General features: G+C 36.7%; 1 protein-coding gene across 1 annotated transcript in view; it reads left to right on the top strand.

Moving 5' to 3' along the window:
- The first annotated feature begins 326 nt into the window (after positions 1–326).
- The window catches only part of CLDN1 (claudin 1), a 29,011-nt gene continuing 16,510 nt past the window's right edge, over positions 327–12,827 (top strand). The window contains exon 1 of the mRNA XM_053710242.1: positions 327–739. Within this exon, the coding sequence (XP_053566217.1) occupies positions 517–739 (223 nt within the window). The 5' untranslated portion in view covers positions 327–516. The remainder of the gene's footprint in view (positions 740–12,827) is intronic.

A 12,827-nucleotide genomic window follows, 5' to 3' on the forward strand; every position in this document is an offset into this window, starting at 1 on the left:
ATTCATCTATTTTTAAATGTTATTTTTCATGTGACTTATTCATTTCAAAACCTGTTTTCTCTCTGTGTGCAGAACATCTGGCTTTCCAAATATGTATTATTAATGAGGACCAAAACAATGACTTCAGGGCTTCAATAAACCGACTCATCAACAGTCAAACAGGGATAGCAAAACAAGTGGTATCATAATCAGAGGTGGGAGGTGGTGACTTCTGCATAGTAAGAATTTTGCATTGGGAGTGATTATTACCATACTAATCCTGTTATTTTATGGAATGCCACTAGGGGGAATATGTAAAAGACTTAAATAAGCCAGATAAGCCACTTTATTCATTTAGGTACAAGGCTGTTTATCAACTTACTTCTCTCCTGTAGTGTTTTAGTTGACAAGAGAAGTTTCTGTTTTCCAGAGATCAGCATAGGTTTCCATTTAACTAGTCCAATATTTTATTTTGGCTACAAAATATTAGAAAGGTATTGAAAAGTAAGCAATATCTACATTTATTTGGTGTAAAGAATGGCCAACTCAGGTTTACAGATCCTAGGATTTGCCTTGGCTTGCCTAGGATGGATTGGGTTTATAGTTTGCACAGCTATTCCACAGTGGAAAATGTCCTCTTTCGCTGGAGATGCCATCATCACGGCACAAGTCACATATGAAGGTCTCTGGATGTCCTGTGTCATGCAAAGCACAGGACAGATGCAGTGCAAGACATTTGACTCCCTGCTGAAAATGGACAGTAAGTAGCTTTCTAATATTAGATAAGTGTGCACTTGCAAGAATTATTGTCTATTATAAATACTGTAAATACAGTTTTGTTGTGAGTGACAAGCAGAATAAGTAAGACTGTGCTTACGTTAAGATAGTAGGAATACATTATTATTCTAAGTCTATTGTAATTAGACTATGGAGCAGGAGCATGCAGCTTTTTTAATTGAAAAAGCAATTTGGAATCTTCAAAACCAGCGTAAGAATATTAGAAATTAATACAGTAGTTGGTGCACGTATTTTAATCATCAGAAACTAGAAAACTAGTCTCAAAACAGATTGACCATGTTTATGTAACATTTAAGAAATTTTACAATATGGTAAGTAGTCTTAAACATATGGGAATTTATAAAAAATCTTTTTTTTTTCTTATTGCCTGTAATTATCTACTATGCTAAAATTATATTTTTATCATATAAATGATTGATGCAAATTCACTAATAAAACCAAACAACTGAACTTTTCAAACGCTCTTATCCGACCATTAGAAAATACAAATGAGTAAAAATAGAGAGCAGCCTTTGGCACTATAGTGTTAGAGATGGTTTGTATTTTAAGTTTTCTGGAAAAAAAAGAATTAAATAATTTAAACAGTTCTTGTGAGTCTGCAAAGCAATTTTAACAGCTTAACATTAAACATTTTAGTATTTTGCAGATTAAGGTTTACAAGATTAAGTATAGGATTATACTCACAATGCCAGGTGTCTGCAGAGAAAGCATAAAATCTAAATAAAAAGTCTACACACTTAAGGTGATTTTCTGTAGACAATTCATTGTCAAAGTAAATCTCAACTTTTAGTTCTGTATTTCTATTATGTTGCTCCTTAATACACCATAAATATAGTCATTTATTGCTTCAAAAACTGTACTGTAATGTTCCAGCATAGAATCTCTATTTCTGTTCATTCTGTGTAAGACATTTGCTCAGATGTAAATGTATTGAAAGGATCCACTTAAGAACATAGTCAAATTACATATAAAATAATCTCAACGCAGCTGGAGACGTTTTATTTATAACAAGTGAGAGTAAATGTTGTTATTCTTAATAGAAAGGTAAACATTTCCCTACAAAGGGAATGTTGCCTTTGGATAGTTTTATAATTGAGAGCATATTTATGACTGCACTGTTACTGCAGGTAACAAGCTACTACAAGTTCAGCTAGTATATAATAACATTCATGCTGACTCCTAGATAGCTGGACAAGGTGTGTCCTTGGATAACGTAGTGATGCTTTTGTACTACAGTCGTAATCCTTTGAAGAAACCTTTTAAAAGTGTGGTTTGCCAAATGTCCCCTATTTAAATTAGACTCTCCAGTAGTTCAATGAGATGCACATTAAAAACTATAAAGAAAAGCTAACCAATTAAAGGATAGATTACAAGGGGAGCTCTAATTTATTGAGCTTGCGTTCACATTGCTGTCAACTTGTAATACCAGCGCACATTAGCGCTGTTTACTTGTACTACTCAGTGGAGCACAAATATCGATTTCACAAAAGCATTATTTAGCGCTCAATTTGTAATCTGGCCCTAAATGTCCAGTTTTTAGAGAGTAGAAGAGTAGAATGGTGTAATCACTTTTCTGTATGTGCTATCGGCAAGTTAGTGAGGGTTAAATCATTGCTCTGTGTATGCTACCAGATAGAAGAATTCTTTTGTATGGATTTCTGGCAGCTGGGTTCATAACGTCACTGATTTGTATATATTTTGAGCAACTAGGAAGGCTAAAATCACTGCTCAATTTTTTACTGGCAAACAAAGTAATGAAGGTCCAGTGCAGTCGCGAAAAATATTGTGAGGCCTAAGACAGAGCTTTTTGAAGAGGAACAACTGTATGACCTGCTGCCCATCCTCAGTCACCTGCAGCTCACCCTTTGTTTTTGTGTAGGATAATGAAATTATTCTTATAATTGAGTACTGACTACTTTTTATAGGTTGGAAATGCAATACCATCTTGTTATGTGGGAGAATTTGGAAAATGTGGCTAAACGTTTCCTCTATATTTTTACCATATTAATACTAAAAGAATGAATCATCTTATTTTACTGAGCTCTATATTGAAAGTATCTCTCCTTTACATAAATAATATTAGTGAACGTCCTTTAATGGGATACACAGTTCACAAGGTACAAATTAGCTTTAAAACCATCCCTGAGGGGCCTCCTAATATTGGCATGCATCTTATAGAATTTCACCACACCAGAGAGAATTAGCTAATCAGGTCCCTAGGCACACATCATGCTACACTGCAGGACTTCTGTCGTGCAGCACCTACCCTCTGGAACACTTTCCCTCGTGCTGTCAGGCTTTGCCCTAATCTTTCTTCCTTTAAATGTTCCCTGAAGACTTTTCTGTTCAGGGAAGCCTACCACCCAACTCAATAATAAATTAATTTCATTTACCTAACATTTCCCTCATCTAACTCCTGCATTAGCATCTTTTGTCAATCTCTGCAGTCCTCACCTCCTGTTTCTCAACCTCCTACCCTTCTAGATTCCCACATGAATAGTGCCCTCAATCCCTCCTGTATGTGTTTGTAAATTTTGTCCTGTCTCTTACAAGTCTTGTACTGTTTTATTTATATGAATTGTATCCATGGACAGCGCTGCGGAATATGTTGGCGCTTCATAAATAAAGTATAATAATAATAATAATAATAACTAGTAACATTGCTGATAGCATTTGTGCTTAATATATAATATTAATATAGAATATTTAAGGATAATTGAATTTATGATTAAATCCTCCCTTTAAAGGCCCAGATTGCAAGTGGAGCATAAAAATGGTAGAGCTATGGTGCGCTAACATCACTAGAGTGCAATCCATAGCACTCCCATTTTAACTTCCATATTACAAGTTGAAAGTAAAATGTTAAAGCTCAAATAAAAGTCTTGGGCACGCTAAAGTGTGGAAGATGGATAGCACGGCCTTGCTAAATCCCTCACCTAACAGACTTCTATGTTGTGTGCTGCAAAACTCAGGTCTGGCTCTTGCTTGAGCGCTTAGCCGAAGGCTATATATATATACATTGATATATCGATTTAACCCTTTAAGGACACAGCTTTCAGTTTGCTCAATTGTATTATGACGGAAAAATTCTGTCATATGTCCTAGGGATATGGTACATAACAAGGCAATTGACAGGAAAGTGTGTGTGTTGCAAAACTCAGGTCTGGCTTTTGCTTGAGCGCTTAGCCGAAGGCTATATATATACATTGATATATCGATTTAAAGGGATATGGTACATAACAAGGCAACTGACAGGAAAGTGTGTGTGTTTATTTGTATGTGTGTACATACAGTATATATATATGTGTGTGTGTGTGTACATATGTATATGTATGTATGTGTGTATATATATATATATATATATATATATGTGTGTGTGTATGTATGTGCGTGTACATATGTATATGTATGTATGTATATATATATATATATATATATATATATATATATATATGTGTGTATGCATGTGTGTGTGCATATGTATATGTATGTATGTGTGCATATATAGATATAGAATACCTATATATAGCTATATATATATAGATGTAACAAACAGATGTTCATACATACAATATCTACGTAAACACATACAAATCCACTCACATATATTTATACCTTTCAGTTCTTCCTAGCCCAACACATTCTGTTAATACCTATATTATTTTAATATATTATTTTAATATGTATAGATATTAGTGAAATACTTTATTTAAAGGGACTGTCAAGTCAAAATTAAACTTTCATGATTCAGATAGGGCATTCAAATTTTAAACCACCTTTCCAACTTACTTTTTATCAAATTTGCTCTTGTTATTTTGGTATTTCTTTGTTGAAAGCTAAACCTAGGTAGGCTCAAACTGAATTTCTAAAACCATTGAAGGCATCCTCTTATCTCAGTGTATTTTGCCAGTTTTTCACAGTTAGACACCGCAAGTTCATGTCCGCCATATCGATAACATTGTGCTAGCTCCCGTGGAGTTATTTATGAATCAGCACTGATTGGCTAAAATGCATGTCTGTCAAAAACTGAGATAAGGGGCAGTCTGCAGGGACTTATCACAGAGGTAAAAAGTGTATTAATACACAAAACCCACAACTTGTTTTTCTTTCATGTAATTGGCAAGAGTCCATAAGCTAGTGACGTATGGGATATACAATCCTACCAGGAGGGGCAAAGTTTCCCAAACCTCAAAATGCCTATAAATACACCCCTCACCACACCAACAATTCAGTTTTACAAACTTTGCCTCCTATGGAGGTGGGAGAGTACCAATCAATATTTTAGAACTCCGTGCAATTCTCAGAGCTCTTCAGTTTTGGCCTCTGTTGAAGAGAGAACCGTTCATTTGCTTTCATACAGACAATATCACAACTGTGGCATATGTCAATCATCAGGGTGGGACTCACAGTCCCCAAGCAATGAAAGAAGTATCTCGGATACTTATTTGGGCGGAATACAGCTCCTGTCTAATCTCTGCGGTGCATATCCCAGGTGTAGACAATTGGGAGGCGGATTATCTAGTCTGTTATATTTTCTGGTCCTAGGAAAGGTCAGAAGGCCTCTGCTATTTCCTTGGCTTCTTGGTTAAAGCTTTTGATTCATCAAGCTTATTTGGAGTTGGGTCAGGCTCCGCCTCAGAGAATTACAGCTCATTCTACTAGATCAGTCTCCACTTCGTGGGCTTTTAAGAATGAAGCTTCAGTTGATCAGATTTGTAAAGCAGCAACTTGGTCCTCTTTGCATACAATTATTAAATTCTACCATTTTGATGTATTTGCTTCTTCAGAATCAGTTCTTGGTAGAAAAGTTCTTCAGGCAGCTGTTTCAGTTTGATTCTTCTGCTGATGTTTTAAGTTTTTCTTTTCATTATGAGAATAACTTACATTTTGGGTTGTGGATTATTTTTTCAGCGAGAAATGTCTGTTGTTTATTTTATCCATCCCTGTCTAGTGACTCTTGCGTGGAGTTCCACATCTTGGGAATTGATATCCCATACATCACTAGCTCATGTACTCTTGCCAATTACATGAAAGAAAACATAATTTATGTAAGAATTTACCTGATAAATTCATTTCTTTCATATTGGCAAGAGTCCATGAGGCCCACCCTTGTTATGGTGGTTACGATTTTTTTTTTGTATAAAGCACAATTATTTCCAAATTCATTTGTTGATGCTTTTTACTCCTTTCTTTATCACCCCCACTTCTTGGCTATTCAATTAAACCTGAATTGTGGGTGTGGTGAGGGGTGTATTTATAGGCATTTTGAGGTTTGGGAAACTTTGCCCCTCCTGGTAGGATTGTATATCTCATACGTCACTAGCTCATGGACTCTTGCCAATATGAAAGAAATTAATTTAGCAGGTAAATTCTTACATAAATTATGTTTTTGTTAAAAAAAAAAAAGTCAGCCGAGCTAAGATTCTCTGGTAAAACTTTTTACTATTCACTTGTAATACAAGATAGTGCGCTATTATAGGTGCAGGCCTGTGATATTTATCAATAGCGCTCCACTTGTAACCTGGGTCAAAATGTTTAATTAAACATAGTATGAAACAAATAATATCCATTCAGTATTACATTTGCTTATTGTTTTCCTATAATATAACATTAATAAGTGGTTTGTTTCTACGCTCATACCATTAGCTTACAAACACAACAGTTAAACAAGCAAACTCAATTCATACATAACCATGACTAGACTTGGTTATGTTCAGTTTTTTTTAAGTCTTCTTGAAAAGAATGGTCATTAATAGTTGATTATGACATGCTGGCAGCAGGGAAAGCAGAATGCAAAATTCCATTGCAATAAAAGTCAAACAATTTAACGTTCTGCCTGAATCTAAGAGGCTGGTTACTGCTGGTACAAGGTATAACTGTATGATCTGCTGAAATGTGGCTTTTACATATCAGCACATCTACGTCTTCTATAAAATATGTAGAGGAGATATCACAATGAACTAAGAAAGTGGATCAATTTTGGCATATTTGGATATTCATCTAGTCATTCTTTGGTTGGCTCTTAAACTGACACTAAAATGATAACCTTCCGTGCACTTTTGCAATGCTTTTAATTTTCTCAGTGACTTTTGAACAAACAAATAATATGTAATTTTGATACATTTATTTGTTAATTTTACAGAAATGTGAATGAATGTGTTCATTATAATGGCAAATTTGCATAATATAATATTTATTGTGAAAGCAAACGTACACAGGATGTCCCATTTCACCACATCTTGAAATGCTCTGCTACAAATGTGACTGTTAGATCCTGTCCTTGTATAGAGGAACATCTGGACAATTCTGTACATGCCTTTGCTTACAGAATTAAACACAATTGCTGCCTAGACAAGATTAAACTCTTCAAAGAAAGCTGCACCCATGAGAGATGTTTGTTTTGTGCAGCAACACTCCTCCCCATATAAGACAGTCTGCCCACCTTTCCTATTAGGTTTCTTTTATGCAACGTGCACATTAACCCTTGTAGTAAATTATGTGCCCTGCAGCAAACATGTTGAAGATGTGCCAGAAGAAAAGTTCATCTTTTTTATATTTGCTGTGACTGTAACTTTTAAATATAAACCAAAAAAATGGAAAGACTAACTCACTACAGAAACAACTCAAATATGGGGGCATATTTTATCCGTATGACTGCTGCTCCATAACTTGTCTGAGGCTGCGGACAGAAATCAACCTGATCGAATACGATCGGGTTTATTGACACCCCCTGAATCTTCAGGGGGCAGCATTGCAACAGCATTTCACAAGAATTGCTGGTGCAATGATAAATGATGACAGCGTATGCTGTTGGCATTTATCGATGTGCGGCGGACATGATACGTTACTTTGTATCATGTCCGCTCACACATTGATAAATATGCCCCGTGGTATTAATATTTGAGTTATAATTATTGTTATTATTATGCGTTTGTTTATAAAGCTCCAACACGTTATACAATAGTACATAAAACAACATGTTTCAAACACTGCAGTTTTAGTTAAAAAAAATATATATTTACATAAAAAAATAGGCTTTTAAATGTCTCCTGTTTTAAAAGCTGTCTAAACATTTACCCTCTTCAGTTCTCCAACATTAAATATTAATGTGTCAATATAATACTATGAAACTGACCAGGCTGTAAATGTTAGACCAAATAATAGTGTCACAGGTTGGTTTATTTATGACTATTTTAAACATGCTTTCAGTAGCTTCCAATACTTTTTAGCAGACCTCAGTATTCAAGATCTAACTGGCAGTGGTCTCTTTTTAAAATAAGATCAGGGCCCCTATTTATTAAAGGTCTTGCGGACCTGATCCGACAGTGCGGATCAGGTCCGCAAGACCTCGCTAAATGCGGAGAGCAATACGCTCTCCGCATTTAACATTGCACCAGCAGCTCACAAGAGCTGTTGGTGCAATGCCGCCCCCTGCTGACTCGCGGCCAATCGGCAACCAGCAGGGAGGCGTCAATCAACCCGATCGTACTCGATCGGGTTGATTTCCGTCGATTCCTGTCCGCCTGCTCGGAGCAGGCGGACAGAGTTATGGAGCAGCGGTCTTTAGACCGCTGCCTCATAACTTGTGTTTCTGACGAGTCTGAAGAATCGCCAGAAACACGGCCCTTCAAGCTCCGTACAGAGTTTGATCAATATGGGCCCAGAAGTTCATCTTGATTTTTAAGATATACTAGCATATTAAAAGGTATCACAATCAGTCAGAAGGACTAATCTTTCTTGGAAATATACAGTATTAGATCCTTTTTCTGTCTTTTTTATAAACACTTTTGTAAAACACATTTATACATCACACATTTAGTATTACCATATCAGTAATGATAGGTACAGTATATGTCAACTGACCACTTGAGTAGTAAAAATACTTATAAGCAGTTTGAGGAAGGGGAGCGATACCGCTATATACTCTCCTAACCCTTCATGTTTGAGTCAGTTCAATAATAGCCAAGTAAGAATATAATGGTAAGGGAGTAGAAAAGGGTTTGACCCTAAAGAGAGGAGTAGGCAAAAATCTAAAATGTATGCTAAGCAGTGTTTATCTTTATAGGTTTTTACTTTTAAATCTGGTTCACTCTAATACTCTTGTAGGACCATATAAGTGGACTCCAAGTAGAACCATATTAGTTATAAATATGTTGCAACATTATTAAGTAAATAAATAACATAACACCAATAATAATTAAAACTGGTTGGCCAGTAAGAAAGCTAGATCATACGAAGGCAAAGTTGTATAGAAAACATTTGCTTTGTTGCCAGAACTAATGTTCAGATATATATAGCTGCACTGCAGAAACAAATAAAATAAAGGGAGAGGGAGGAATGGGGAGCTAGACTACAGAAAAAATGTGTGGTGGGGTGGATCCCTAACTAACCTAGGATGGCAGCACAAGTTAGAGGAGGGAGGCTTAGAGAGCTGTTTTGGAGGAATCGGGGAGATTGGAGGGTAAGGGGGATCCTACACTGCAAAAAAATACTAATTATTATTATTTAATAAACATAAAATTGCCTTAAATCTGTCTGCCAGTACCTAAGGTGGTGGTTACGAGTGGGGGGGGGGGGGAGGGGGGGGGGAGTGAGCTGTTTGAGAGGGATCATGGGGTGGGAGGGTAATCTCTACATTAAAGGTAAAATTAACCTTACAAGCTACCTGATTAATCCCTTCACTGCCAGGAATTTTCAGAGGTGTGGTGTGCAGATTCAATTTACAGTCTTCTAATTACCAAAAAGCAATGGCAAAACCATGCATGTCTGCTATTTCTAAACAAAGGGGATCCCAGAGAAGAATTTACAACAATTTGTGTCATGATTGCACAAGCGACATGTAAATAATTTTAGTGACAAACCCAAACGGCTAGATTACGAGTTGTGCGTTAGGTTAAAAAAGCAGCATTAAGAGGTCCTAACGCTGCTTTTTAACGCCACTGGTATTACGAGTCTTGCAGGTACAGGTGTACCGCTCACTATTTTGGCCAGACTTGGAAATACCGCAAATCCACTTACGTCAATTGCGTATCCTCTTTTTTCAATGGGACTTGCATAACGCCGGTATTACAAGTCTGACAAAAAGTGAGAGGTAGACCCTCTCCTGTAAAGACTGGTAACACATTCTAAAGTCAGTAGGTAAGAGTTTTACACTACAACGCCGTAGCATAAAATTCTTAACTAAAGTGCTAAAAAGTACACTAACACCTATAAACTACCTATTAACCCCTAAACCGAGGCCCTCCGGCATTGCTGCCTGTAAAATAAAACCTAACCTAAGTTGCAATTACACCTAACACTACACTATAATTAAATTATTTCCCTAAATTAAATACAATTAAATACAATTAAATTAAATTAGCAAAAGTACAAAAAAACACTAAATTACAGAAAATAATAAACAAATTACAAGATTTTTAAACTAATTACACCTAATTTAACCTCCTTAAAATAAAAAACCCCCCCAAAATAAAAAAGCCCTACCCTACCCTAAATTACAAATAGCCCTTAAAAGGGCCTTTTGCGGGGCATTACCCCAAAGTAATCCGCTCTTTTACCTGTAAAAAAAAATTACAAATCCCCCCAACATTAAAACCCACCACCCACACAACCAACCCTACTCTAAAATCCACCCAATACCCCCGTAAAAAACCTAACACTAACCCCTTGAAGATCACCTTACCGGGAGAAGTCTTCATCCAACCGGGCCGAAGTCCTCAATGAAGCCGGGAGAAGTCTTCATCCAAGCTGGGCAAAGTGGTCCTCCAGACGATCAGAAGTCTTCATCCAGTCGGCATCTTCTATCTTCATACATCCGGCGCGGAGCGGGTCTATCTTCAAGACATCCGACGCAGAGCATCCTCTTCTGACGATGGCTAAGACTGAATGAAGGTTCCTTTAAATGATGTCATCCAAGATGGCGTCCCTTCAATTCCGATTGGCTGATAGAATTCTATCAGCCAATAGAAATTAAGGTAGAAAAAATTGTCTGATGCAAGATGAAGATAGACAATGCCATCTGGATGAAGACTTCTGCCCGTCTGGAAGACCACTTCGCCCGGCTTGGATGAAGACTTCTCCCGGCTTCGTTGAGGACTTTGGCCCAGTTGGGTGAAGACTTCTCCCGGTAAGGTGATCTTCAAGGAGTTAGCGTTAGGTTTTTTTAAGGGGGTATTGGGTGGGATTTAGAGTAGGATTGGTTGTGTGGGTGGTGGGTTTTAATGTTGTGGGGGGATTTGTACTTTTTTTTACAGGTAAAAGAGCGGATTACTTTGGGGCAATGGCCCCGCAAAAGGCCCTTTTAAGGGCTATTTGTAATTTAGTATAGGGTAGGGCTTTTTTATTTGGGGGGGGGCTTTTTTTATTTTGTTAGGGGGATTAGATTAGGTGTAATTAGTTAAAAAATCTTGTAATTTGTTTATTATTTTCTGTAATTTAGTGTTTGTTTTTTTTGTACTTTAGATAATTTAATTGCATTTAATTGTTTTTAATTTAGGGAAATAATTTAATTATAGTGTAGTGTTATGTGTAATTGTAACTTAGGTTTGGTTTTATTTTACAGGTACTTTCGTATTTATTTTAGCTGGGTAGTTATTAAATAGTTAATAACTATTTAATAACTATTGTACCTAGTTAAAATAAATACAAACTTGCCTGTAAAATAAAAATAAACCCTAAGATAGCTACAATGTAACTATTAGTTATATTGTAGCTAGCTTAGGGTTTATTTTACAGTTAAGTATTTAGTTTTAAATAGGAATAATTTAGTTAATTATAGTAATTTTATTTAGATTTCTTTTAATTATATTTAAGTTTGGGGGTGTTAGGTTTAGGGTTAGACTTAGGTTTAGGGGTTAATGACGTTAATATAGTGGCGTGACGTTGGGGGCGGTAGATTAGGGGTTAATAAATGTAGGTAGGTGGCAGCGATGTTAGGGCCGGCAGATTAGGGGTTAATAATATTTAAGTATTGTTTGTGAGGCGGAAGTGCGGTGGTTTAGGGGTTAATATGTTTATTATAGTGGCGGCGACGTTGGGGGCAGCAGATTAGGGGTTAATAAATGTAGGTAGGTGGTGGTGACATTGGGGAAGCAGATTAAGGGTTAATAAATATAATGTAGGAGTCAGCGATGTTGGGGGCAGCAGATTAGGGGTTCATAAGAATAATGTAGGTGGCGGCGGTGTCCGGAGCGGTAGATTAGGGGTTAATAATTATAATGTAGGTGTCGGCGATGTCAGGGGCAGCAGATTAGGGGTTAATACGTGTAAGATTAGGGATGTTTAGACTCGGGGATCATGTTAGGGTGTTCGGTGTAGACATAAATTTTATGTCATAGGAATCAATGGGGCTGCGTTAGTGAGTTTTACACTGCTTTTTGGCAGGTGTTAGACTTTTTTTTCAGCCGGCTCTCCCTGTTGATTCCTAAGGGTAAATCATGCACGAGCACGTTACACCAGCTCACCACTGACTTAAGCAGCACTGGTATTGGAGTGCGGTAATGAGCAAAATTTGGCTCAACGCTCACTTTTCACTGGTTTGTAAAAACGCGTAATACCAGCACTGTCTGTAAGTGAACGGTGAGCATAAACTGCTCGTTAGCAACGCACAGCCTCTAACGCAAAACTCGTAATCTAGGTGAAAGTTTGTTAAAAAGTTAACAATGATTGCATTTGGCGGGGAAATGGTGGCTTGAATTCAACCAACATGGGCCTAGATCAATACTAATCTTGTTAAAAAAGCAACATGTATTAGTGAAACAGTTATTAAAATGCATAAGAATATTCAAAGCATTTTGATAATATCATGGAAATGGTGCTTTATTTTCCACAAATGGAACTGTAACTGCAGTCTAGATTAAAGGGTCATTAAACTTGACATTTATTTTCCCCATAAAGGGCCAGATTACAAGTAGAGCAGTAACACTCGCCCGCTAACTCAGATACAAGTAAGCTTTTTGCACACGTTAGGTAGCACTCATATTACAAGCTGAAAGGAAAAAGGTTTTGCTTGTGCGCTAACTTAATGCACGCAATAAGCCGAACTTTGAAAA

The sequence above is a fragment of the Bombina bombina genome, chromosome 4 (genome assembly GCF_027579735.1).
Source record: "Bombina bombina isolate aBomBom1 chromosome 4, aBomBom1.pri, whole genome shotgun sequence".
In the NCBI taxonomy this organism is placed as follows: domain Eukaryota; kingdom Metazoa; phylum Chordata; class Amphibia; order Anura; family Bombinatoridae; genus Bombina; species Bombina bombina.